This window comes from Gymnoscopelus braueri, assembly GCF_963280865.1.
Source record: "Gymnoscopelus braueri genome assembly, chromosome: 5".
NCBI lineage: Eukaryota > Metazoa > Chordata > Actinopteri > Myctophiformes > Myctophidae > Gymnoscopelus > Gymnoscopelus braueri.
Genome location: NC_137606.1, coordinates 8,960,613 through 8,985,324, shown reverse-complemented (window position 1 = coordinate 8,985,324; position 24,712 = coordinate 8,960,613). Strand labels below are relative to the sequence as shown.

Here is a 24,712-nt window from a genome sequence, read left to right as displayed (position 1 = left end):
GTGTGTGTGTGTGTGTGTGTGTGTGTGTGTGTGTGTGTGTGTGTGTGTGTGTGTGTGTGTGTGTGTGTGTGTGTGTAAAGTGTCATTATAACTGGAAAATGTCATAACATTTCAAATAATTTCAAGTAATTATACTATATTAGACCAGTGTTTCCCAACCTTTTTGGTGCCAAGGCACACCTGGCATAGCCAAAAGATCCCAGGGCACACCTAGATATACTGCAATTGAGTGAGTTATAAAGAAATAAAGCCAGCTGCAGAATCCGACCCACGCTGACTTATTTGGGAGAAAAAGAATGAGGTGCACGGCTCACGTGATGTATAAAACAACGTAGAGCCAGCACTCCGAAGTCCTTCAGGTACTTTTTAATTAAAAAAGTATATGCGTCAAGCTTTCCTCAGTGTACCAGAAAAATAAAAAGCGGTGAGTGGTGTTGTTCGTACCGAGGGGGGACTGATAGACAGACAGACGTCAATCTTAAAGACACCTGACTTCATATTTTGAAGGCAAACAAAAGGTATAAAAATAAATAAATCGCAAAATGTGTTTGAAAAAAAAACTTCACTACGAGTAATGGGTACGATTTGTTAAAAATTGCAAATATATATATATATTTAAATGCACTTCTCGGTTATTCAATTAATTGAAAAAGCAATCGATAGAATAATCACTAAGAAAACAATCGATAGTTGGAGCTCTACATTGTATTAGCTCACTCTGCCATACAGTTTGGTTAAAACGTTTTATTCTTATAAGTACAAGATCCAGATTGCTCCTTTAAGGACAAATCTATAGCACCAGCCAACAGGACAGAATGACATTGATGTCATTATGTTTGATGTTTAGCATACTGTCACGTCAGTCACGATAACAACAGCCGTAAGGGCACCAAAAGGTTACTAGGTTAGTCAGAGCAGAAAGCCACTTAGACAATTACCCAGAGGGCTTAAAGGCAGGGTAGGGAGGGGTACACACAGCCCCCCTCAAATGACTAAATTAAATATTAAACAACTCTAATATCCAAAGATGTTCCCTGCATTTCCTTGCAGATGGGGGGGAAGACTCAAAATGAATGTCAACACGCATGGCTGCCCCTCTTCCCCTCCATGCATCTGACCGTGGTGCACCAACACAGCTTCAATTTGAGCACCTTATTCTGAAATTTATTTTTATTATTTTCTTTTGTACAATGGAAAATGGTTCCATCTTATGGCTTTAATACTTTTGACATTATTTTATAATACACATACACATCATTATTTTCATAAAGATAATTCATATTTAAACCAGACTAGAGTTTAAATATGAACGGTCTCAAGATTTATGAAAATAATTGTGTGTATGTGTATTATAAAATGATGTCACATATAAAAGACATATAAGATGGAAGATTCCTTTAAAAAAATACATACATTTTGAGCACCACTCTCACCACCTCTGCTACAACTTCATCCTAGGGGAAACACTGAACAAGGACCTTCCAAATCCAGTGGATGGTTTCTCGTGGTCTCCCCTTATTTTATGTATGTATTATGTATGTACTTGACTATGACAGACTAACAGTTTATGGCATAATGAAGCTGTATCTACAGTATATTTCTTTGTTGATGCTGCTATTTGATCGCCATGGACAATTATGCAGTCAATGTGTCCCAATTTTTAAGTAAAAAATAAATAAAATTGGTATAGGGCTTAAGTGGTTAAATAAAATATATTTCAGTTATCTGTACATTTTTTATCTATCATAAATGATATTTTGATTGTTTTTCTTTTTTTTTGTTTCCTTATAAGTTAAATGTTCTCAAATAGAAACCGAATCAAATCAAAGTTTTTCAAATTGAGTAGAATAGATGTTGCACTTTTTTTAAACTAAAACATGGGTAATCGGTGTTCTAAGGACTCTCCAAAATCACGATCGGAACCAAAACTCTGGCATGGGTGGAACTCTACTCAGCTGCACCCACGTTCAGGTTTCACTCCCAAGCCTTATGATTAGAATCTTCTTACTGAGGATGGTAATTATAATATCAATGGCAGTGAACGCTTTCGGAGGGCAAGCTGAATAGCAGTCATCATTCCCTACTCTTCACTGTCATTTTGGAAGAGAGAGAGAGAGAGGGTGTTATATTTGGTACCCAGGCTGGCTCGCCCCTGTCTGGCAATAATTACAGTTAAGAAAGACTGGATGGGATGGATGGGGGGTGGGTGTCTCAAAAGACCAATCAGAAGGGCTGGCTGGGTTTCCACAGACACCTGGTGGTGACTGCAGTGTCCCAGCATGCTTTGGGGGGGGGGGGGGGCTGACAGCTGGCGGCGGATGGCGCCTGGCTTGGCCCGCTCCGTAGAGCGGACGTGGCGGAGACTGGCGCGGAGGCGGAAAAGAATAAATACAAATAAGGAGGATGTTCCCCAGTGGCTGACTCTCATCTCCTCTCTCACAAGAGCACACAGGTGTTAAACATGGAGCTTCCTCTGAGACACACTCACTGAAACACGTCAAGTGTGTGTGTGTGTGTGTGTGTGTGTGTGTGTGTGTGTGTGTGTGGGGGTGTGTGTGTGTGTGTGTGTTCCCAAACAGGCACATGCGTGCCGTGCATACACCCACACACCACAATGGGATCAAGCTTCGGCTTTTTTTATTTTTTTTATATCAATTTTGGCGCTTTTAATGGTTATTGTGTTCTTCTAATCTAAAATATATAGTATATAATATATAGTCACTGTCGGGCGGAAAACTTGCATCTCCATTTTTATATAAATACATATCTTTTAACCTAGTTTAAACTTATCGTATGACAGTATCGCCTGGTTGAAAGTGTTAAAGTCTGTCTGTGGATTTTATAAATATTTCACCAATGACTAAATAATAAGTAACGTTTTGGACATACCGTACAAGGTTTCCACCCGACAGCGACAACAAACACCATGGTTGTGTGTGTGTGTGTGTGTGTGTGTGTGTGTGTGTGTGTGTGTGTGTGTGTCCTAACAGATCCCCCCCCCAACACACACTCTCTAATGTTGTTGCCCAGGTGAGGCGTGTCTAATCAGCTTTAATAACACACCTCCTCCCCTCCCTGTAACCATGTCTCACTCCACTGCACCACTGACAGCCCTGGTAATGGGACCAGAGGCCCCCCCAGCCCCCCACCCTCTACACAATGCTGGTAATGGGTACAGAACCCCCAACACCAGACCAAGCCACCTCTGGGTGACAGTTCCATCACGGCATTGAATCCCATGGAGCCTCTTTCACCTTCGTAGTTACTTCTCATCTAAAACTTTATCCTGAGCTCTGTTGTGCTGTGAAGCTCCTGTATTAGTCATTATTATTGCCAACTGTAAATGTTATATCATAGTGGTCTTCAGACTAGCACTCACTGAAAACATTGTGTGACGCAGGGCACGCAAATCAGACAAGTTCCAACGTCACGCGTCAAGAGCCACGTGAAATGAATGGGGAAGTACGCAGGGACCTTCAGTGATACAAAACAAGCACTCCCCCCGTATCCCAACACCAGTGTGGTCCCAACGAGGGAGTGCCTGGTATGTTGTTTTGGTCGCGGTGGGTTTGGTGTTTGTTTGGATGTTCTCTGTGGATACTCATTGGATAACCACATTCTGGAGGTTCAAACATAATGAATAATTCATAGGATATAGAATACTAAATGAGGGCAAAGCTCCTTTAGGTAGCTTTAGAGTTTGTTTTTTTGGAGGAGAGGGGGGGGGTAATTGACTTGATGTACATATATTGAACAAAGATTTTTTTTTCTGAGCATTTAAACCACACCACGTCTTTAAGATCTATTTTGTTTTTCAATCTCCGCCTATAACAACATGCCCAAAACCAGTATTGATTTCGTCGACTAAAACCATGACGAAAAATGTTCGTCGACTACCTTTTTTCGCTGACGAAAACTAAATAAAAACTAAGCTACGATGACTAAAACTAATATGAACTAATATTGACAATTTCGTCAACAAATAAAAACTAGACTAAAATGTTATGGAGGAACTAGTGGAGAAGAGATCCAGTAGAACTAAAAGACAAGTCATTTTATGTTTGGTTGCGCTCAGGTGTTGCACTCTGAAAATAGCAGATCTACAAGCATCATGGCCCGCCAAAACACATTTTAGTCAACTAAATCAACTGTAGATTTAGTCGACTAAAATCTTATGATATCTAGTCGACTGAAACTAGACTAAAACTAAAAGAATTCAGTTGACTAAAATATGACTAAAACTAAATAGAATTTTATTCAAAAGACTGTGACTAAAACTAAATCTAAATGCCTAGAACAGGGAGGTCAGGGTTAATGTGATTCAACAGTGTTCCTCACCGCCAGTGTTGGGGAAGCTACTTTGAAAGCGTAGCTTGGAAAGCTAAGTAGTTCACCATGGCAGTAGCTTGATCAAGCTACATTTCTACCCTTGGAGAAATGTACCTTGTAAAGCTACAGCTACATAGAAAAAGTAGCTCAGCTACATAGTTTTTTCCAGCGTTAAATTGAGAATGTACATGAAACAAAATATAATAACGTGCAAAAAGTCACTTGCCAGCAGAAATATGCCTCTCAACTGAGTCTTATTTAAAAAAGGTAGACATTTTCTTTAGCAAACATCTGTGTTCCTGGCTTGTGATGAACATTTTCCTCAAACTATATTTTTGCCAAGGACATAAATGAGTGGTCAATAATATTACCATAAATAAAATACTAATGCATACTAGTCCAGTAGACATGATGGAGAACACATGCTGTGTTTTTAAAGAGGGAGAGTGGTTAGTCCTTATCCCTTTGAACTTTATTTTATTTTAATAAGATAGTAAGTAGGAAAGCTGAGAGGGAAGGCGTAGATGGAGCAATTTGTAACCGATTTTCGAAAATTGCTTTAAAAGTCAAGTGAATTATTGTTATTATTTCCATGGCCATCTCTGCCCTTTAGTCTACTTTCTACTTCACTTTATTCACTTTCTAAATCGAAGTGATGGCTCTGAACTTTTCAAAGCATTAAAGCCTGTTGTGACAGGCCCAGTCATTAGGCACGTATCCGCCACTGTTTGGTACCTGGTTTAACAAGGTTTGAATACCTGTCTGGCAGTGTCTTTATTAGAGTGTTAATGTCAAAGGGCATTTGGGAAACCCAGCTCTTATCATGTTAAGTCAAAATCAGGTCATTCATTGGCATGGAAGATGGTTCTCTGCAGTGACGTTTCTGGGTGGGGTCTGGGGACCCCAGGGGTCCTTGAGGGGGTTCCAGGGGGTCCCTAGCAAAATTGCTTAATAGCATCAAAATATGTTTAACCACACAGCAACCAATGGTAAATCAAAAATGAATATATTCATTTCATGTTATTGCCAAAAATTGTGGCTTGTAAATTGAGTAGCTAAGCTACAAAAAAAATCCCCAAAAGTAGCTTAATTACTTGACGAGGTACACAGATATGAATGTAGCTCAACTACCGCGAGCTACAGCAAAATGTAGCTAAGCTACGTAGCTCAGCTATATGTACGGTAGCTTAATGCTCCCGAACACTGCTCACCGCAGGCGTCTCTTCAGTTGCAGGCTATCATGGATGATCCTCTTGACAAACTCCAACTCCCCTCCCTCTGCCATGATCTCCGTCACCCCGCCTGTGTTGACAGAACTGGGAGGAGGGCGCCGGGAGTTCCTGGAGTTGACACCCTGCAGGAACACAACAAACAGACATAACAAAAACATAGAGCATTGGTTGTCAACCTTTTCAGGCCGTGAGCCCCCCCTCTCAAAAAGAAAATCATATTTGAACTGGGGACCCCCCACCCTGACAAGCACTTGGAATTGTAGGAGTTGAGATGTCTATTTCTCTTATTTTTACGGCGTGACTCTTCAGTAGTCTAGCCATCTATAAAAGGATCGGTCTTGTGTGTGGGGCTAATCTCGCAAAACGGTAGACCCGATCAGTGCCACATTTCTTGTGCCACACTGCCAGTAGGCCACAGAAGTAAATCTAGTACCTTTCATTTATAATTGAAGTCTGATCGGGCCGAAACCTTTCCCAAATTTGGAGTCATGCCAGTCACTGTGACTGGAGACCAGTGTCACATGAAGTCCATGATCCAAATTGGAGCCACGCTGTTCCCATGTGGATCACTACATCCACATTCAATCTTTTAGTAATGTGAACTTTTACATTTTAGATGTTTTTATGAAAAGGTTTTTAGTAGTGTATCATTATGTTTTTTTTACATGTCTATTTCTTCTTTGTTGCCTTAATTCCCCCTCAGGGATGAATGAAGTACCTATTGACCTACCTACCTATAAACAGAATTGCCTGGTGTTTTGGGCTGGTCTTGCTGCTAGAGGCTTAACTCTAGCCTGTGAACAAGTGCTTTGTTTAACCTCCAAGGAGCCAACCGCAGGTGAAAACAGAAACTGTTCACGGGACTCAGACATCAGATAAAAACAGTAAAATGATTCAGGGTTGGGCTGTAGTTAGTACCTTAGCCTCTAGCTGGTTGGCAAAGAATGGAGGGTTGCACATGCAGAAGTCATAGACAATGGCTGGCTCCTCCTTCAAGGCGTCCATCAGCAAGGTCTTCTGGGGAACCTTGACAACTGCATGGGGAAATAATTAGACTTGTGAGCTTGTAGATCTGCTATTTTTGCTTTTCATCGTACAACAAAATATATAGGGCTTAAGTGGTTAAAGGGTAAGACCACTTTGGTAGACGTATGGGTTGTGTAGTACCTTGCCATGATGTAATTCCAAATGTGGACAAGAAATCAAAAATAATTGCTGCATTGATTAGAAATTGATCATTCTAAATATACTCCTCATTGACGTTAAACAGCTCTCAAAGTCACTCTTTAAGCATGTAAACGAACGTAAACAAAGTTGATTCAGACAATATAGAGCATCACCAAACCCAGTACTGTTTGCTTTTTTAATAAAAATGTTAACTTCCTGTTGATTTTCCTATTCTTATTAGGAAGAAAACCCGGACTGGATCCGCAGATCCGGATCTTCAAATAGTAAAATCAACAGGAAGTTGACATTTTTATTAAAAAATCAAACAGTACTGGGTTTGGTGATGTTCTATATTGTCTGAATCAACTTTGTTTGTGTTCGTTTATGTGCAAAAAGAGTGACTTTGAGAGCTGTTTCACTGTACAATGTCAATGAGGAGCATATTAAATATGCCATATTTTGAATTATCAATTTCTAATCAATGGAGCATTGTTTGATTTCTTGTCCACCTTTGGAGTTACATCATGGCAAGGTAACTACACAACCCAAACCGCTACCAAAGTGGTCTTACCCTTTAACAACAGCTTTATAAACACTTTCATCATTCTGAAACAGGTAAGAGTATAGATTCACATTGTGTGAATATATAAAGAAATCACCTAAACATTTGGTCAATTTGTGATTAATTGTAAATCCATGCAAAATCATTTTGATTACACGCCTGACTGAGAAAACTAATGTTTTTCCCTGTCCCTTTTCAAAGCGTAGAGCTACAGTATATTCACTGAAAGATCAAAATCAGCTGCATTCACCCGTTACATTTTGAAATATCTTGTGGGCTAAGTGGACATTTATTTTTGCCGAATGTTACTACTTTTGGTGAATGTTGGCCTATTGTGACATGTCCAGATTAGGGATGCTAGGGTTAATAGCCCCCATTACGAGGGTTAGGGTTAGAGTTTAGCATTCATTACCTTTAATGAGCTCAGAGAGCTTGTTCTGCTCCACGTTTTTCTTAGCATAGTCGAAGCAGATGTCATCTACCTCTGTGGCCAGGAAATACCAGCCGTTCATAGTGGCTCCCAGCAGGGGGTAGATACAGGACGCCCCAGTGCCTGGGGGGGGGGGGGGAGAAGATATAATCATATGGATGTCGGCCGGGGTTCACATAGGAACAACAGTGTGGCTCCAATGTGGGTCTGGGTCTTCATGTGACCTATCTGATCGTGATTCTCAAACTTTTTTTATTGAAAGACCCCCCAGTTTGATACCGTTGCTGTTGGGCAGAAACCCCTCATCTCCATAATTTTTACTTTGTGTGTTTTTTGGTGTGTTTTTTCGTAAATGAATGCCCTACTTGATCATACTACAGCATCACACAAAAGTATCAAAAGTAGTAGATATACAAGCTCAAAACACGCCGCAAAGTGACGCGATTTCAGCTTGTAGATCTGCTACTTTTGCTATTTTTTTATTTAGTAAAAAGTAACAGTTCTGGTTTTTGCACATATGAGGTTTCCACCCCACAGAGACGATATGCATTAGGCCACGGACCCCTATTGGATTGATTTATTTTACATCTCTGGGACTCCAAACTACACTGTAAAATCCTCAGTGTTTATTAAACGGGTCTGTACCCTCTCAGAGGTACAGACCCGTAAAAAAGGTCTATTTGGACCCGACGGGTCTATGACATTATCTATGACGAATGGCTTCAAATTTGGTCAAGGTTGTAGCCCATTCAGACCCTCATTGACTTCAATTACAAAATGAAAGTTCAAAAGAAGTATAAAACATACACAGTTATGTATAACAAAACGAGTGGAGGATGAACTACTGTGGTCCCGATCAGTCCTGCAGTTTGTGAGATTAGCTCCGGACGGACACGGACACGGACACGCACGCACGCACGCACACGCACACGCACACGCACACACACACACACACACACACACACACACACACAACTAGACTCCTGCAGAGCCATGGCGTAAAAAAACACCCACAAACATTTCAGCATCTCTAGCAAATGTCTTCATGCTTGAAGATTACAAATGATTCTCTAATGATTCTCATCAGACAATATTGAAATAAACAGTGAAATAATGTGTGCTAAGTAAGCGGGACGCTATGCATCGAATGCACTCAATCTTTCTCTTATTGTCCATAATGGGCAATGAGGGGCAATTTCAAGCAGTTATCAAATCACCCATTCCTAACAGAGACCAAGCCCTACATCTTATTCCGTTGCTGTCGGGTGGAAACCTTGTATGTGCAAAAATAAGCTGTTTCAATGCATCCAATGTAGTTATTATTTAGCCACAAGCTATTGTTAATTCTTCTCATTGGTTAAATGTTACTGACAGAATTAACCACTCTCACTTTAAAAGATCTTCTAACGTAGCTAGAAAATAGAAGATCTACAAGCACACAACGCGTCTTGATGCGACACGTTGTGAACTTGTAGGATCGGCTATGCTATTGAAAGACAAAGTAGGTTAGGTCATTAATTATTTATATTTTTTAACCATTAAATGCAGGAAAGCATCTGTGTCATTTTATATTTTAGCGTAGGCTATTCAATAATAGCAGACGTACAAGCTCACAGCGCATGTTTTATTTTTTACACAAAATGTGAGAACTAGAGATTTAGAAGGCATTTTAGAATCGGCCTCAGCCCTCAGGGCTTTATGGGTTCAATACAAAGTTGAAATCTGGAGATACAAGGTTTCTGGTCAACAGTGACGACAGTCTACCCAGGCATAGATTGAGGCTTCCCTGGGGGTCTGGGGTGGTCCTACTTAAGAGATAATGGAGGGAAACGACATGCTCAGTGGCTATCCATCAGACACCTGACAGCTGCAATCTGCTTATGAAATGGAGCTCCAAGGAACCACAGAGACACACGTGTGTGTGTGTGTGTGTGTGTGTGTGTGTGTGTGTGTGTGTGTGTGTGTGTGTGTGTGTGTGTGTGTGTGTGTGTGTGACGTGTGTGTGTGACCACGATCAGAGGAGAATGAACGCAAAGGCTATGGCAAAGGTGCATCCTCAGGGTTAATTTATCCGTTTGTAACAGAGATTGTACAAATATAAAGTGAAGAAATGATCGATAAAACCTCTTGCATAGACAGCAGGTCAGGTGACGCTACGTACCGATGTCGATGCCCTTGCGAGGTTGACCCTGGCCATCCACCAGGTCCTCCACCCAGTGGATGTAGTTGAGCCTCAGGGGTACGGTTGGGATCAGGCGTTCCAGAGGGATGTCAATGGTCAAACCAAAGTCCTCCTTCAGTAGGGTGCAGGTTAGCGCCCGCACCGCCTCTGGCTCTTTGAAATTCACCCTGGGAGAGAGAGAGAGAGGGACAACAAAGGTCACAAAATCATTCCATCCAACAGCCACAATCCTGCATTTTATGATCCTAGTGTGACGCACTGGAAATCCGTTGGACTAAGACATTAGTCTCAGTGGGCATAAGACATTTAGGGCTGCAATTATTGCAAAAGAAGATCTATTAGGGATTATTAGGGATGCACCAAATTCATTTAAAAATTCTTGGCCGAAGCCAACACAGAAAATGAGGAAACACTTGGCCAAAAAAACTACCGTAAATTTCGGACTATAAGCCGCAACTTTTTTCCCATTTTTCGACCCTGCGGCTTATATAACGGTGCGGCTTATCTATGGATTTTTACAGCTAACGGCCACTAGGGGACCTCCTAAATCTATGGATTTTACACCCGCGGCTTATAGTCCAGTGCGGTTTATATATGTACAAATCATTCAATTTAGCTGCTGCGGCTTATATTCAGGTGCGGCTTATATTCAGGTGCGGCTTATAGTGCGAAAATTACGGTAATTGTCCACCTATGAATGTCACTTAAACTCTGCAATATAAACTTTGTGCTGGTGATAAATAGTTTTAAGGTGCATTCACCCCAGATGGATAAAATAATCTGATCATTTGAATCCGGGGGAAACGTGCCGCTGTTTTCCGGTCATGTTATGAACGTGGAAAGTTTTTTTGGCTTGAGAGTCGTTAGACGAGAGGCTCGCGTGACAGTGCACGCTCAACATATACTCCCCCTACTCCTAACGTGACAACTGAAATATGAAATATGACACCACTGTGACTCGCACCTACAGTAGGTGAAGACAGTGATTGGAGGCAAATTAAAACTCACACTTTCCACATACTTTTAGGCCCATCATCCGACTAACTGATACCACACAGGTGCCACATGAAAATGAACTAAATGAGATCACTTAATTAAATTATAAAAATGGTGTTAATGTAATCGGTGTGTGCCCGCACACTGGGTTACACGAACATTACCTGCATTACCAAGAGGCCTCCTGTCCTTGGCAGCATTGTACCGATCACCGTTAGCCCCGCACTGCATTACTGTAGCCCCCAGCTACTGAAGCCCCCCAGCACTGCATTATTGTAGCCCCCTGCTACTGAAGCCCCCCAGCACGGCATTACTGCAACCCCCTGTTAGCCTGGTAAACCATCCCGGCCGTGTGAATTCACATTATCATGTGTCCTCTGCAGACCGGTCTGGCCCCAAGCGCTGGGTGGGCGTTTTGCAGAAACCAAAAAGTGGATGAAGAGCCAATCAGCATCTGCGCTCAGGGCCCAGTGATTGACAGACACCAATTGGCTCTTCCACTTTTGGTTTCTTGAGTACGCCCACCCAGCGCCTGGAGCCAGACTGGTCTGCAGAGGACACATGATAACGTGAATTCACGCCGGGATGGTTTACCAGGCTAGACCCCTGCCCTGCATTACTGTTCATCACAGAGGCTGAGGCACGCCCTGTGAGGAAAGAACCGTGCTGATATACTGTAAGCCAGTGATTGTCAACATGTTTTATTTGAAGGACTCCCAGTTTTATATGCGTTAGCACCACAGACCCCCATTTGATACAAATATTTTTGATCTCTGGGTACCCAGTCTCTACTGTAGAATCCTCAGTGTTAATTTAACTCTTGACAGTGTAACAAATGGAACCAAACTGACCCGGCGTACGGGTCAGATTGTTTCCATTTGTTACACTGTCAAGAGTTACAGACCCGTGAGGGGTCCATCATAGTTTGGACCCCCTGGTGGTCCCTGGAACCTGACGTTGAGAAACAGCGAGAGAAGCAGCTCCATCAATTTACACTCCCCTCGCTAATGATGCTGAAACGCACATTTTCTACATTTTGAGACCCCCCCCTTCCCCCATTATTCCCCAAACACCAGGCACCACTCTCCTCTCTGCACGCTTAATGACTTCAGCTGTCAGGGAAGCACGTCCTGGGTCCGGTAGACAAAGTGAGTGGGCGAGATACGTATAATTAAAAGCGTCTCCGAGCACATTTGCACCTTGGCAGATGTAATGAGACGTTCCTGGTGATGCAGGGTGTGTCCGTCTGCCACCTGAGGAGCGTTTAGAGGCAGTCTGTGCTGTTTAACCAACAACAAGGACTACTGACGATATACAGTATATGAGGATGATTTTTAAGATAAACGTGAGCAATGTATTGTACTATTAATTATTGAAATAAATGGAATGTACTGTAGCAGGTTCCACATACCCATGTTGTCCTTCCAAGTTTAGTTGTCTAGTACATTGGAAATCGAATGAATATGTATATTAATATGAATTGATTACATTTTTCTATAATAACTCTATGCTACCCCACACACACGCACACGCACGATACTCTGCTTACACACACTTACTGTAGTGTACACTCAAAGGACCTCAATTGAAATAAGCTCTCAAGCGTTATTGTGATTTATCCTTTTGACAGCCGTGTAAAAATATGTTTACGTATAATGCATTTTGTCGATATAGATCAATCAATCATTCAAAACCACTTAAGCCCTATGATACGTTGTCGTATGATGGGTAAAATGGCGAAAATAGCAAAAATCTTTTTTCACCTTTTTTATGTTTGCCCAACATATGGACGTGGTTGAAAGGGGTTAAATGTTAATCCATAAGACAGCGATAGAAGGAGGAAAAAACCTGCTTCATTCTTTGGTACTGCTGACCCTGACCACGTGTTCCTTCAGGGCTGTATGGGATAGAAACAGTCATCAATCTCACCCAGTGTCCAGGTAACTAATGATCATATTAGGTTAATGGTCCGCTTCAATCAGCTGCTGAGAGACCATGACCTTTTAGTGTCAGGAGAAACGCTACACCTGGATTGTACTGTGTGGACCACACACACACACACACACACACACACACACACACACACACACACACACACACACACACACACACACACACACACACACACACACACACACACACACACACACACACACACACACACACACACACACACACACACACACACACACACACAAAATCTTTCAAGATTTTTCTAAAACATTTTCAAAACATTAGCAGATCTACAAGCTCACAACATGTTGCACCGCAACGCGTTGAGAGCTTGTAGAGCTGCTATTTTTGAATAGCCGAAGGATAACGTGGTTAAACTGCTTTTGGTGCGATATTAACTCAGGTTAATATAGTTAATATTAACTTTTGCTGGTGGGGACCCCCTGGAACCCCCTCAATGACCACTGGCCTGGGGGTCTTTGGACCCCCACTTTCAGAACCACCGGATTAAAGCATGGCAACGGCTAGGAGGGCTCAAAGACTTACGAGCAAAAGAAAGAAGGCAGATGAGTCAGCATAAAAGCCTTCCGTCTTAAATGACAGCCATCTATCCATCTGTTGTTCCTCTGGTGCCTTTCTCCTCAGTGGGAGAGTCAGGTGACAATCAATATGCAGAGAGTAAAAGCACCATTTATGCTTCGCCATATAACGGTGTTGCGTGCCGAAAATAGCAGATCTACAAGCTCACAACGGGTTGTGAGCTTGTAGATCTGCTATTTTCAGCGAAAGTAGAACTCAAGCATTAGGCCACTCATCATAGGAGGCCAGGCCTCTATTTTTAGCCGCTGATGAGCTCTGTGTGTGTGTGTGTGTGTGTGTGTGTGTGTCTGTGTGTCTGTGTGTGTGTGTGTGTGTGTGTGTGTGTGTGCGTGTGTGTGTGTGTGTGTGTGTGCAATGCAGAGTGATCACTCCCATCAGCAGCGGCGCTGCCTGCCTGGAAACGGCCCGGTCTCCATGACAACCCCTCCTACTGCACAGACCGAGGAGGGAGACGCAAATCCGGCCACGCTGGAGCAACATGGCTGATGCTGGAGCGTGAGCGTGCACGACATGCACGTTGTGGGTTTTCTTTTTTGTTGGGGCTGGGTGCTACAGCATATAGGTGCGTCATTGCGTGGGTGCGTCATGGCGTATACTGTAGGTACGACTGAACGCCACACAGACGGCAAGAGGGATGGGACAAAACTAAGACACTTAAAAGTTGCTTTGAGAAATACGTTTGTTTAGAACTGGGGAAAGTAGGGATGTGAAGAAGGATCATATTAGTGTAGTAGTTAATACAAGATGATACAGTGAAATACTGTGTAATGTTGCTGTGTGGAAGTTTCAAAGGATTGATTGATTGACAGACAGATAGGCCTGTCACAATTACTACATAATCGCCTAGTCGCAATTATTTGTTTCCATGTTGAGAAAAGGTTCATACATTTTGAAAAATAAAATAAAAAATAGTGGAAATAACAGATCTTCAAGCTCACAACGTGTCAAATTCTGAGCATAAAATATTAAATATGGCGTATTTTGGGCATAATACATTATTTATTTTGTTTATTGGTACGGTCATTGTCAGTCATTTCTTTGTGTATTTAGTTTTTTTTCATATCTTCCCCCGTGCAACTTTTGTTTACAAAGCCAAAAAGCTACACAATGAAATCGTTAATCGCAATTAAGACAATTAATCGTCAAGTAAAATGTCATAATCCTGACAGCCCTACAGACAGACAGACAGACAGACAGAATTCTAAACCAAGTAACAGAGGTAAGAAAGAGAGGATGGAAGATGTAGTGATAAAGATTCTGGGTATTTAAACTGGGAGTTTGTTCTAGTGGATGTCAAACTAAGAGGGATGCGTTATTATGCACAGCAGTTACCTTCTGCTGCAATACACAAAGACAAGAACAGAGAAGAGACGTGCGTGTGTGTGTGAAATTCTATTTCATCATGTTTTTTCACTCAACTTAAAATCAATACATTTAACTTTATTTGACTTCTAAGTGCAATTAGAACAACTTGAACATCTGAACCTGTTTGACTTGATGATCAGATCAATATACAGTAAATTGAAGTACTTTTTCAATTAGATCATTTCAATAACACATATAATAACACCCTAAATACTTCATCGTACAACAAATAGAAAATAGCAGATCTGCAAATGGTCGAGTTGTAGATTTGCTATTTTCGCTATTATCGGCAAGTATCGGCCGATACGAACGTACGGTCGATAAATTGGAGCGTCCCTTGTTATCCAGCTTCTGACTGACTAGCAAAACTAACTGGTTGTACCTGAAGGAAGTTTCTGCTGAGCAGACAGGAGACCTGTGGCCACATGATACTTCATCAGCACAAAACCCTTATTGTGCTGATCAAGTATCATTACACACGTGCGCATGAATGCACACACGCATGTGCGTGTGCACTGAGCACACACGCACTCTCCCTCTGTAGAAGGGATGACCTTCAAGGTATAGCCTGCCTTGCTTGGTCATCTCAAACACGCTCGGCAAAATGCTGTGCTGATTAGCAGCAACTTACTGGACCCTCCCATGTCCCACCCTGACTTCAGATAAGTGATGAAAGCACTACTTATAAGCAGTGTTGCCAGATTATGTGAGAGACACAAGCAACCAGGTCTAGGAAAACAAGCCCAAAAGAAGCGAAGTGGGCCACATGAGCGCTTTAAACCTATACATTTGAAAATAGCCGATTTACAAGCTCACAACCACCGCGACGCGTTGTGAGCTTGTAGATCTGCTATTTTCAAATAAAATCTTGGGGGAAATTATAATAAGCAGACCTGGCAACACTGCTTACAGTATAAGGTACACGCAAGTATGAAAGGAAGCTGATTCCATGCCAAGTACAAAATTCTAAACTGGTCGTTTGTGTGCGAAATATTCCGATGCTCAAACTGGCACAAATAATTCAAGCGAACCAACCTGAATGACGAGGGCCGTAAGCCCTATTTTATACTTCGTCATGCGATGATGTCGCTCTGCAAAATATAAAACCTGGAATCATGTGGATCTCGGGATGCATCTCGGGATCTCGGGAGCCACACAGCGTGGCTCCAATGTGGATCATGAACTTCCATGTGGCCAGCCTGTGACGTCACAAGCTGGTCACATGAATGTCATAGATATGATTCTATGAAGTCAGTCATCTATGACATGTATCTATGACGTATGACTCCAAGTTTGGGAAAGGTTTCAGCTCGATCAGAGAGTGGCTTGCAGATTAGCTCCGGACAGGCACACACACACACACAGACCCTCTAACAGACGGCTGGCCTCTTGCAGAGGCACATCATGAAAATATCTCGCAATGCGTCACAATGCAACATGCTGCGAGTGTGAACGTGTACATCTGCCATTTAAACCTATAAAAAATCTATTTCACCTATAATGACATGCCCAAAATAGGGACACTAGGTGCAAAGTGGTTAATGTATACAGTTAAGAGATTTCCAATTAGTCCAAGTGCGTTAACGCTCCTTTCTATGTGAAGAGAGTCTGACACACTTTCTTCAATTATTAATTCATGCCTCTGTGACAAAGTGTCATGTGTCATCATGCTGCTTGACAACCGTATCGTGGAACCATAAATGAGTCTTTAGAAATACAGCAGGGTCTTGAAGAAGAACAGGATCACTGGCTGCTAAAAGCTTCACCTTCAACATACCTGAATGGCATTTTGCAATGTTAAACTAACATACACACACACACAGATTGTATTCATGTCAATACAATTTACAATTGAGAGACAGTGTAGTGCCTCAGTAAACTAGGATCACAGGTGAACCAAGAACTTAGCATCAGTCTAAATAACATGCTGTCTACATTACATTTTAACCTTGTGGTCAAGAAAGAAACTTTAAAAAAAAAAGTAAGTCAATAGGCTGACGGATGCCCTGGTAACGGCCCAAAGGGAACCAAACATTTAATCTCAATGGTCTCCAGCTATGGTTTTGATTGATTGAAGGCTTTGACATTTTACAGGCGCCAGTTCCGAATTGCAGCCACCTGGTAAAGGCTTACGGTCAGAATAAGACTCATTCACCATTCAACACTTTTTAAATAATACATGATGGTGGAGAACAGGGCTTGGCAACCACCTCTCTTTTTGATCTACCAGGTGATTAGATTGGGCTGTTGATCTGATCAATTGAGTTAATCAAAAAGAACCATAATTGTTTGATGTGCATACAACATTTATCCCCAGACAGTCAGATTTATTTATTTTATCTGTGTATTATTTGTATTCATAATTAGCAGCAGCCTATAAGACAATGGTGGCTTTCACTGCAGTGTCTGGCACTGGGTGATCACACAAGCCTTGAAAATGGCTAAGTGATCATGTGCCCGAAAAAAAGGTTAGCCCTCCCCCCTGGTGTAGAGAGACAGGACAGGGGAGAGAGATGGAGAGACACCTGCAAGATATATGACACAGTCATGGTTTTGGAATGATTTTGGAAAGCTTTGGAAAATGTAGTTGGCTATAACTCAGTCATGTCTGAAATAATGTGTACACAAGGGCATCATACTAGCTAGCTAAGGTAGACTTTTCTTTCTTATTTTTTTTATTCATTTGAACATGTTTAATTATGCATCATGTCATGAGTCTAGTTTGAAAGATTAAGTGAAAAAAGTATGTTTAATTAATTAAAGAAAAGCGATAATCCTTCCACAAATTACCATCCCCCCCAATCCCCTCAGAAAATATGACTACCAAATGAAATGTCAGCCAGGGTGTTGCATTTTTAATAGGCCCCAGCCTGGACAGCTGAGATGGAAGGCAAGGGACCGTCTCTCTTCATAAGCCCATCTCTGTGTCTGAGACTCTCCTATAGCCCTACAGCATTGGATGTCAAAGTGGGGTCCGGGGACCCCCAGGGGTCCTTGCTCCGTCGGGGGGTACCAGGGGGTCCCCAGCTAAATTAGTTAAAATTAGTTACTAGATTAGCGTCACAATCATTTTAACCACTTTAACCATATGTTATACTTTGGCTATTCTTTTAAAAATCGTGAATATTTGTACGAACAAATCTTTGCTTCTGGAGGTCACTGTCACAAAATATGAGATGGGGGGGTCCGCAGCCAAATATGTATCATTTTGGGGGTCCTTCACACAAAAAAGTTTGAGAACCACTGCCCTGCAGTACTGTACCTCCCACCCTCATTTCTCCCTTTATAACTTACACAGCATGCTCCCTTCCCAGGCCAAATACAAGGATCCATGGCCATGTCAGACGGAGATCTATCAGGAGACCACAACAAGGGGGGATCTTTCATTTAGTGTTTGTATTTTGTATGTATTATTGTGTTAATTTTGCTATGTTGCTGAACTGAATACATATGATAGGATAACAATGGAAACAAGTCCCCAGGACTTGTGTTTTGTGTTATCCTTTTAGCCTTAATGTCTTACTGTACCACATGCTGTTTACATTTATGACAGAGAAAGTATTCAATCAATCAAAACCTCTTTCTATATGACACCTTCATGTGTGTTTCCGGTTCAAATCTGCTGCTGAGCCAATCAAACAAATCTATGTGGAAATAAACCGGAACAGCAAATGGTAGAGGTGCTCCGATCGATCGGCCACCGATTTAAATCGGACGATTTTCTCTCCAAATGACTCAATCGGTGATCGGCAATTTACCGATGTTTGCTAAGCCACTGCCAGCGATTTTTCGTTTTCCTTACCTTTTCAAACTAACATTTATCTCCAGTATGATCGATCCCCCGATCGTTGCTAAACAGATCGTTGCAAAATGACAGTTTGTGTGAACAGTGTGTTCAATTACAGCACACATCCGACAATGTATGGCGGTGCTGAACGGCAGAGCAGGTGTGTTGCTGGAACAGCACAGAGCCTGGTGACCACTGTGATGCATGCTGGATAAAACCATCCTGTATGTCATTACATATTCCTCCACTGTCTACAAAATTACACAGCAAGTCAATACGGGGGAATTGGTTAAATCACTAATTGTCCACTTGCATATGCATGTTAATTCAGAGCCAGCTAAAACAGTGCCAAGCCATTGTTTGTCAACTCCCCATGCGATGGTGCATTGTGAGATTGTACTTATTTACTTGATCTGTTATTTGTTTGAAAAACTTTGGATAATTCTGTATTTTTTTTAAACAATAATGACAGGTTAAACTTTTAAAGTGGTAGAAAGACCCCAGCCCCCTCTCCTATCCAATTTCCATTTTCTCCACTTTTAAAACCTGTGTGTTAGTCTGTCCACAATGCCAATCACACACTGCATAATGAGACACTATAATCAACACCTGCTAGAGAAAGAAACACACACACACACACACACACACACACACACACACACACACACACACACACACACACACACACACACACACACACACACACACACACACACACACACACACACACACACACACACACACACACACACACACACACACACACACACACACACACACACACACACACACACGTGCTGCAGCGAACACGCCCCCGTACCGTACATCCACAAAGGATAAATCCACAGCAAGATGTTCATTGACACACATACATAGATGTGGATGTTCACACCTGCTAGTGACACACCATGTGTGCAGTTATCTGCATATTAGTTGAATTCAATGTGTGTTTCACCTGATATGAGGGGGGGGGGGGGGTGGAGGGGGGGGTCCTGGTCTTGACAAGCAGCTTGCTGTTAGTCTTGCTGCTATACAGCATTGGTTCAAATGTTTTTTTGGGGGGGGGTCCCCAGATGATTAGCTTAATGCGCAAAATTGTGTTCTCACTCAACAGTAAACAAACCAACATACAGTTAGTATAAGTGTATACAGGGTATGTGCATATTTCTAAAGTTACAATTTAATGACCCTTGCTATAGAGGACAGGCACAATGTTTCAGATGATGGTCAATCCTTGCCTGGGAGGTTTTGTACAAAATAGGTATCACATTTCTGCAAATTGTAAGTCATTTTTGTATGTTGTTGCTCATGGATTTGGACTTCTAGCTGCATTTTTTTTATATTAACCCACTCAATCCAGGAACGCATCTGTGTCATTTTAGATTTCTTTGGCTATTAAAAAATAGCAAATCTTTGAATATATATATATATATATATCAGTGTTACGCTGGGCAGACAGCCAGCGCAACACTTATGAAATACTTTAATTACCGTAAGCAAGGAAATACTACGTTTTGTTGTTACCTTTGGGTCAATTTATTAATGTATTTATTAAGTAGCCACGTAATAAGCGGGATAATTGTCGCCACCCCTTCAGGATGATTAAACACCTTCGGCTTTGCCTCGTGATCATCCTGTCGGGTGTTGTTTCTAAACAACTGACAATTATCCATTACACATCAGCTTAATTCTAGCCGCAATTAACTCTTAGATGCTATTTTTAATATCTGGCAGCTAGAGTTGCAATACCAACCCTTGACAGCCCATACATCCTGGACTGTTGAGTGATTTCCAATCATCTCATCCACTCATCCAATGTCACTTTGACTATACATGCACCTCATGGTACCATAGCCTTACCATAGGCCTTCAGAACAAGGCTTCAGAGTTCAGACATCCCAAAACAAACTGGTCAGGCTACTGCTTGGCCTTACATCTACAAATCATTTAACCCCTGCTCATTTTGCTATGGTGGGATGGCTCAGGGTAGAGGACAGAGTGCAGCAACTTGCAATGGGCCTGGTCTACAAGATACACTACACCACAAAGACACTCATGTATGTACCTGTCAAACTACTTCAAAAATGTTCAAGACACACACAAGCACAACACCAGAGGGACCTCCACCAATCTCGTTCAACCCACATTCGGCTCAAACAAGAGGTTAAATTTGTTCTAATGCTATGCCACCAAAATGTGGAATGCCCTACCAACAGTCATAAAAAAGTATGACTCCTTACCTTCCTTCAAAACCACTCTAAAAGAGCACTTACAGGTGCCTGCAATTTGTGACTGGCCCCTGTAAAAGGTCTAAGCTTATCACGCGATATGATCCCCCCTCCCCACCCGTTCACTGTACATACATTTTTCTTCTTGATTACTACTCGTTTATATGATGTTTTTGCACATTATTGTTTGTCTTTAAATGTTTCAATGTATTGAATTCACAGGACCCCAATGGAAACAAGCCATAGGCTTTCTTAGGTTACCCTTTTAGCATCCTTTTGTATGAATCTGTACCTCTGAGCTTTTTTTGCAAACTGTTAATAAAGTATTCAATCACCTGCATGGAATTTATTGACAGAAAGTAGCTCATAACATGTCTATGGTGGATTTCTATGAAACAAAAACTTGGCAGATACAAAGAGGATAATCCAAGCTTTCCGTACAGCTGCAATGTTGGTGAGTTTAATGTCGTTTAGGTTTAATACAATCAGATCTGACTTTTCTGTTTGCATGAATGGGCTGTCAAGGGTTAGTATTGCAACTCTAGATGCCAGTTAGCAATAATAGCATCTTAAGTGCCATTTACACTATAACTATAAAGATAACTATATAACTAAACAAACACTTACATGGCTCTTCCAGTGAGGCTGGTCTGTACATAAATAAACACTTACATGGCTCTTCCAGTGAGGCTGGTCTGGACATGCTGTTGGAAGTCTGGATACTTGGAAGCCAGATATGAGAAGTCTGGAGGTTTGTCTTTGTACCGGTTCCTTGGATGCATGGATTTATTCAGAGCCATTTGATCCACCACTTCACTGCAAAGAAGAACAAATCACCAACTTGTTTAAAATAACCAGTGGTGTAAAGTAACTAAGTACATTTACTTGATAACTGTATTGTACAATTTTGTGGTATTTCCAATTTTCAGTACTTTTACTTCTACTCCACTACATCTCAGAGGCATCTATTATACTTTTACTCAATATAATTATTTTAAAACTTTAGTTACTTAGTAGATTATTATTACAAAACATTGCCCACCTCAGCCCTATATACATTTTGGCCATTTGAAAATAGCTATTTTCAAAAGATTTTTAGATGTTATACATTTGAAAACTTGTGAAATAGCACAATGAGTACTTTCTACTTTTGGTACTTTAAGTACATTTTGATACCAATACTTTTGTACTTTTACTCAATTAAAATAAAAATAAAAAAATGTTATCCCACGTTTTTTGTAACCCATTTTTTTCACCCAGTGCCAATTGCCTAAGCTGTAATCCTGGGCGCTACTCTCCCTCTGCCAGCCTAGGGAGAGCCCCGGACTGACCTCATGCTTCCTTCAATGCATGAGGAGTGAGCAGGCCGCTTCTTATCACCTGACAGGGGGGAGTATCCCCGGTAGGACGTAGCACGTGGAAGGAACACGTTATTCCAACCAGTTCCTTTCCCCTCCATCAGGCGCCCCGGCTGACCAGGGGGAGGCGGCATAGAGACCAGGATTACTGCATGTTTTTGTGAGGGTACCTACCCGCTAGGGGACACGGGGAGAACATGCAAACTCCACACAGAGAGGCCCTTTCACCAACCCCACCTAGGGTATGGGCACTGATGACACGGAGGAGAGAACACGGCCCCCGCACCCACAGCGTCCCCAGCGAGAATCTAACCCAGGCCCTTCTAGCTGTGAGGCGACAGCGCTACCGAATGCGCCACCATGCCCCCGTTACTCAATTAAAAATGTAATACTGGACGTATTTTTACATTGCAGTATTGATACTTTTACTTAAAGTTATACAATGCAGAATCCCAAATAACGATTTTTAGCAACCTCTGCTGGTCACTACCGTCACTGCATACAATTTCCGTAATCCTCGATTACCCAGAATTCCATTCGTTTTCAGCGGAAGCCGGAAGCGTTTCAAAAAGCGATCTTTTAATTGTTTTATACTATCTACGGATCGTTTCTCTTAGCCAGTGGAGCATTAGTTACCATGAGCTGTGCTTTCTTTTTCTGTTCTTTTTCGATCTTCTAATCCTACATTCTCTTAACATCAGCGTGAGGTTCCTTTTAGTTATTACCGCGATAGTTCCTGGCCAAACAGGAAACCGTTGCGGTAGTTCCTGGGGACGTCGGCCACGACGTCATGACGTTGGCCAGGAACGTCATTTCCCGGGAAAGTCCCCCCAGTCCACATTCAATAGAAAATATATAAATAAAAGGCTTCCGGGGGTGAAATTCATGGAGTGGGTGTTGTGAAACTTTTGCCACTCACAAAAGATATACAATTTAACTTTAGTTTTGTTGAAAACGTTACCTAGTATTACTTTAAGTAAAACATGCGAGTACTTTTTCCACCACTGAAAATAACCATACTTAAGTCTCTAAGTGAAGCAATGACACTAGTTGAACATTCATTAGGGACCAAAACGACCAACACACTGAGCAACACACTGAGCAACACACTGAGCAACACACTAACCAACACACTGAGCAACACACTAACCAACACACTGACAAGACCATAGCTTAAAACATTGGTTCTCAAAGTGGGGTCCGGGGACCCCCAGGGGTCCTTGAGGGGGTTCCAGGGGGTCCCCAGGTAAATGTGTTAATACACGTCACAATCATTTTAACCACTTTATCCATTTATACTTTGGCTATTGAAGAAAAAATAGAAGATCTACAAGCTCAGAGCTTATAGATCTGCTATTTTTCAACATTTCTTTAAAACAAATCTTGTCTTCTTTGGGGGGTCCCTGGCGCAAAACATTTTGAGATGGGGTCTGCGACCAAATACATATACACTTGGGGGTCCTTAGAACAAAAAGGTTTGAGAACTACTGGCTTAAAAGATATCACATTGAATGAGGAACCATTGTTTAATGTTTATGTCCCATGCAGTTTGTTTACAGTCATGCATAATGCATTAAATACAATGCTTCATGACAGATATAATAATATATAACGTCTGGTGTCTCAAAAAAAAAAGAGTAAAAGTACAAAAGTAATGGAATCAATATGTACTTAAATTACCAAAAGTAAATGTACTCATTATGCAGAATGTCCCATTTCACAAGTTTTCAAATGTATAACAATCTTTTGAAAATAGCAGATCTACAAGCTCACAATGTATCGCGAGGCTATTTTCAAATGGCTGAAATGTATATAGGGCTGAAGTGGGTAATGTAAGTTTTGTAATAATAATCCAAATCTACAAAGTAACTAGTAACCAAAGTATTCAAATCATTGTAGTGGAGTAAAAGTATAATATTTGCCTCTGAGATGTAGTGGAGTAGAAGTAAAAGTACTGAAAACTGGAAATACTCCAGTAAAGTAAAAACCCTTCAAAATTGTACTTAAGTACAGTACTTGAGTAAATGTACAGTTACTTTACACCACTGACAAGTCATTTGAAATAACCTGACTTAACAGTGTAACTGGGTGAATAAATGATACTTGTTGAGCATTAATTATATGGGACCAAACCCGACCAACAACACTGAGCAAGAGCATTGCTTACATTATGAACAAATGACACTATATAAATGTTATAAATACTATATAAATGAAAACACTATATACATTATAAATAAATAACACTTGAAGATGAATTAAGGACTGGGCAAGACCACTGCTTAATGCGAACCACATTGAATGAGGAACCATTGTTTATGTTCTATGCTGTTTGTTTACATTTAAATCATGCATTAATAACACAACGTTCTCCTGGTGTCCGCTTACCTTTATGACAGATGTTCTTGTGGTGACTGAAGCGGTAAATATCTATGTTATTTATTATAATAACAATAACAATAATGATACTGTTGACTCGAGGTGGTAAAAGTGTCCTCACGTTGTTTGAACGTTCACTTCCGC

The 24,712-nt window shown here is 41.4% G+C and overlaps 1 protein-coding gene across 1 annotated transcript in view; it reads right to left on the bottom strand.

Moving 5' to 3' along the window:
• The window catches only part of mettl16 (methyltransferase 16, N6-methyladenosine), a 42,870-nt gene extending 18,158 nt beyond the window's left edge, over positions 1-24,712 (bottom strand). Inside the window, exons 1-6 of the mRNA XM_080427845.1 lie at positions 24,578-24,712; positions 21,504-21,647; positions 9,882-10,069; positions 7,703-7,843; positions 6,480-6,595; positions 5,541-5,683 (exon numbers count right to left, since the gene is read on the bottom strand). Coding sequence (XP_080283971.1) covers positions 5,541-5,683; positions 6,480-6,595; positions 7,703-7,843; positions 9,882-10,069; positions 21,504-21,631 — 716 coding nt within the window. The 5' untranslated portion in view covers positions 21,632-21,647; positions 24,578-24,712. The remainder of the gene's footprint in view (positions 1-5,540; positions 5,684-6,479; positions 6,596-7,702; positions 7,844-9,881; positions 10,070-21,503; positions 21,648-24,577) is intronic.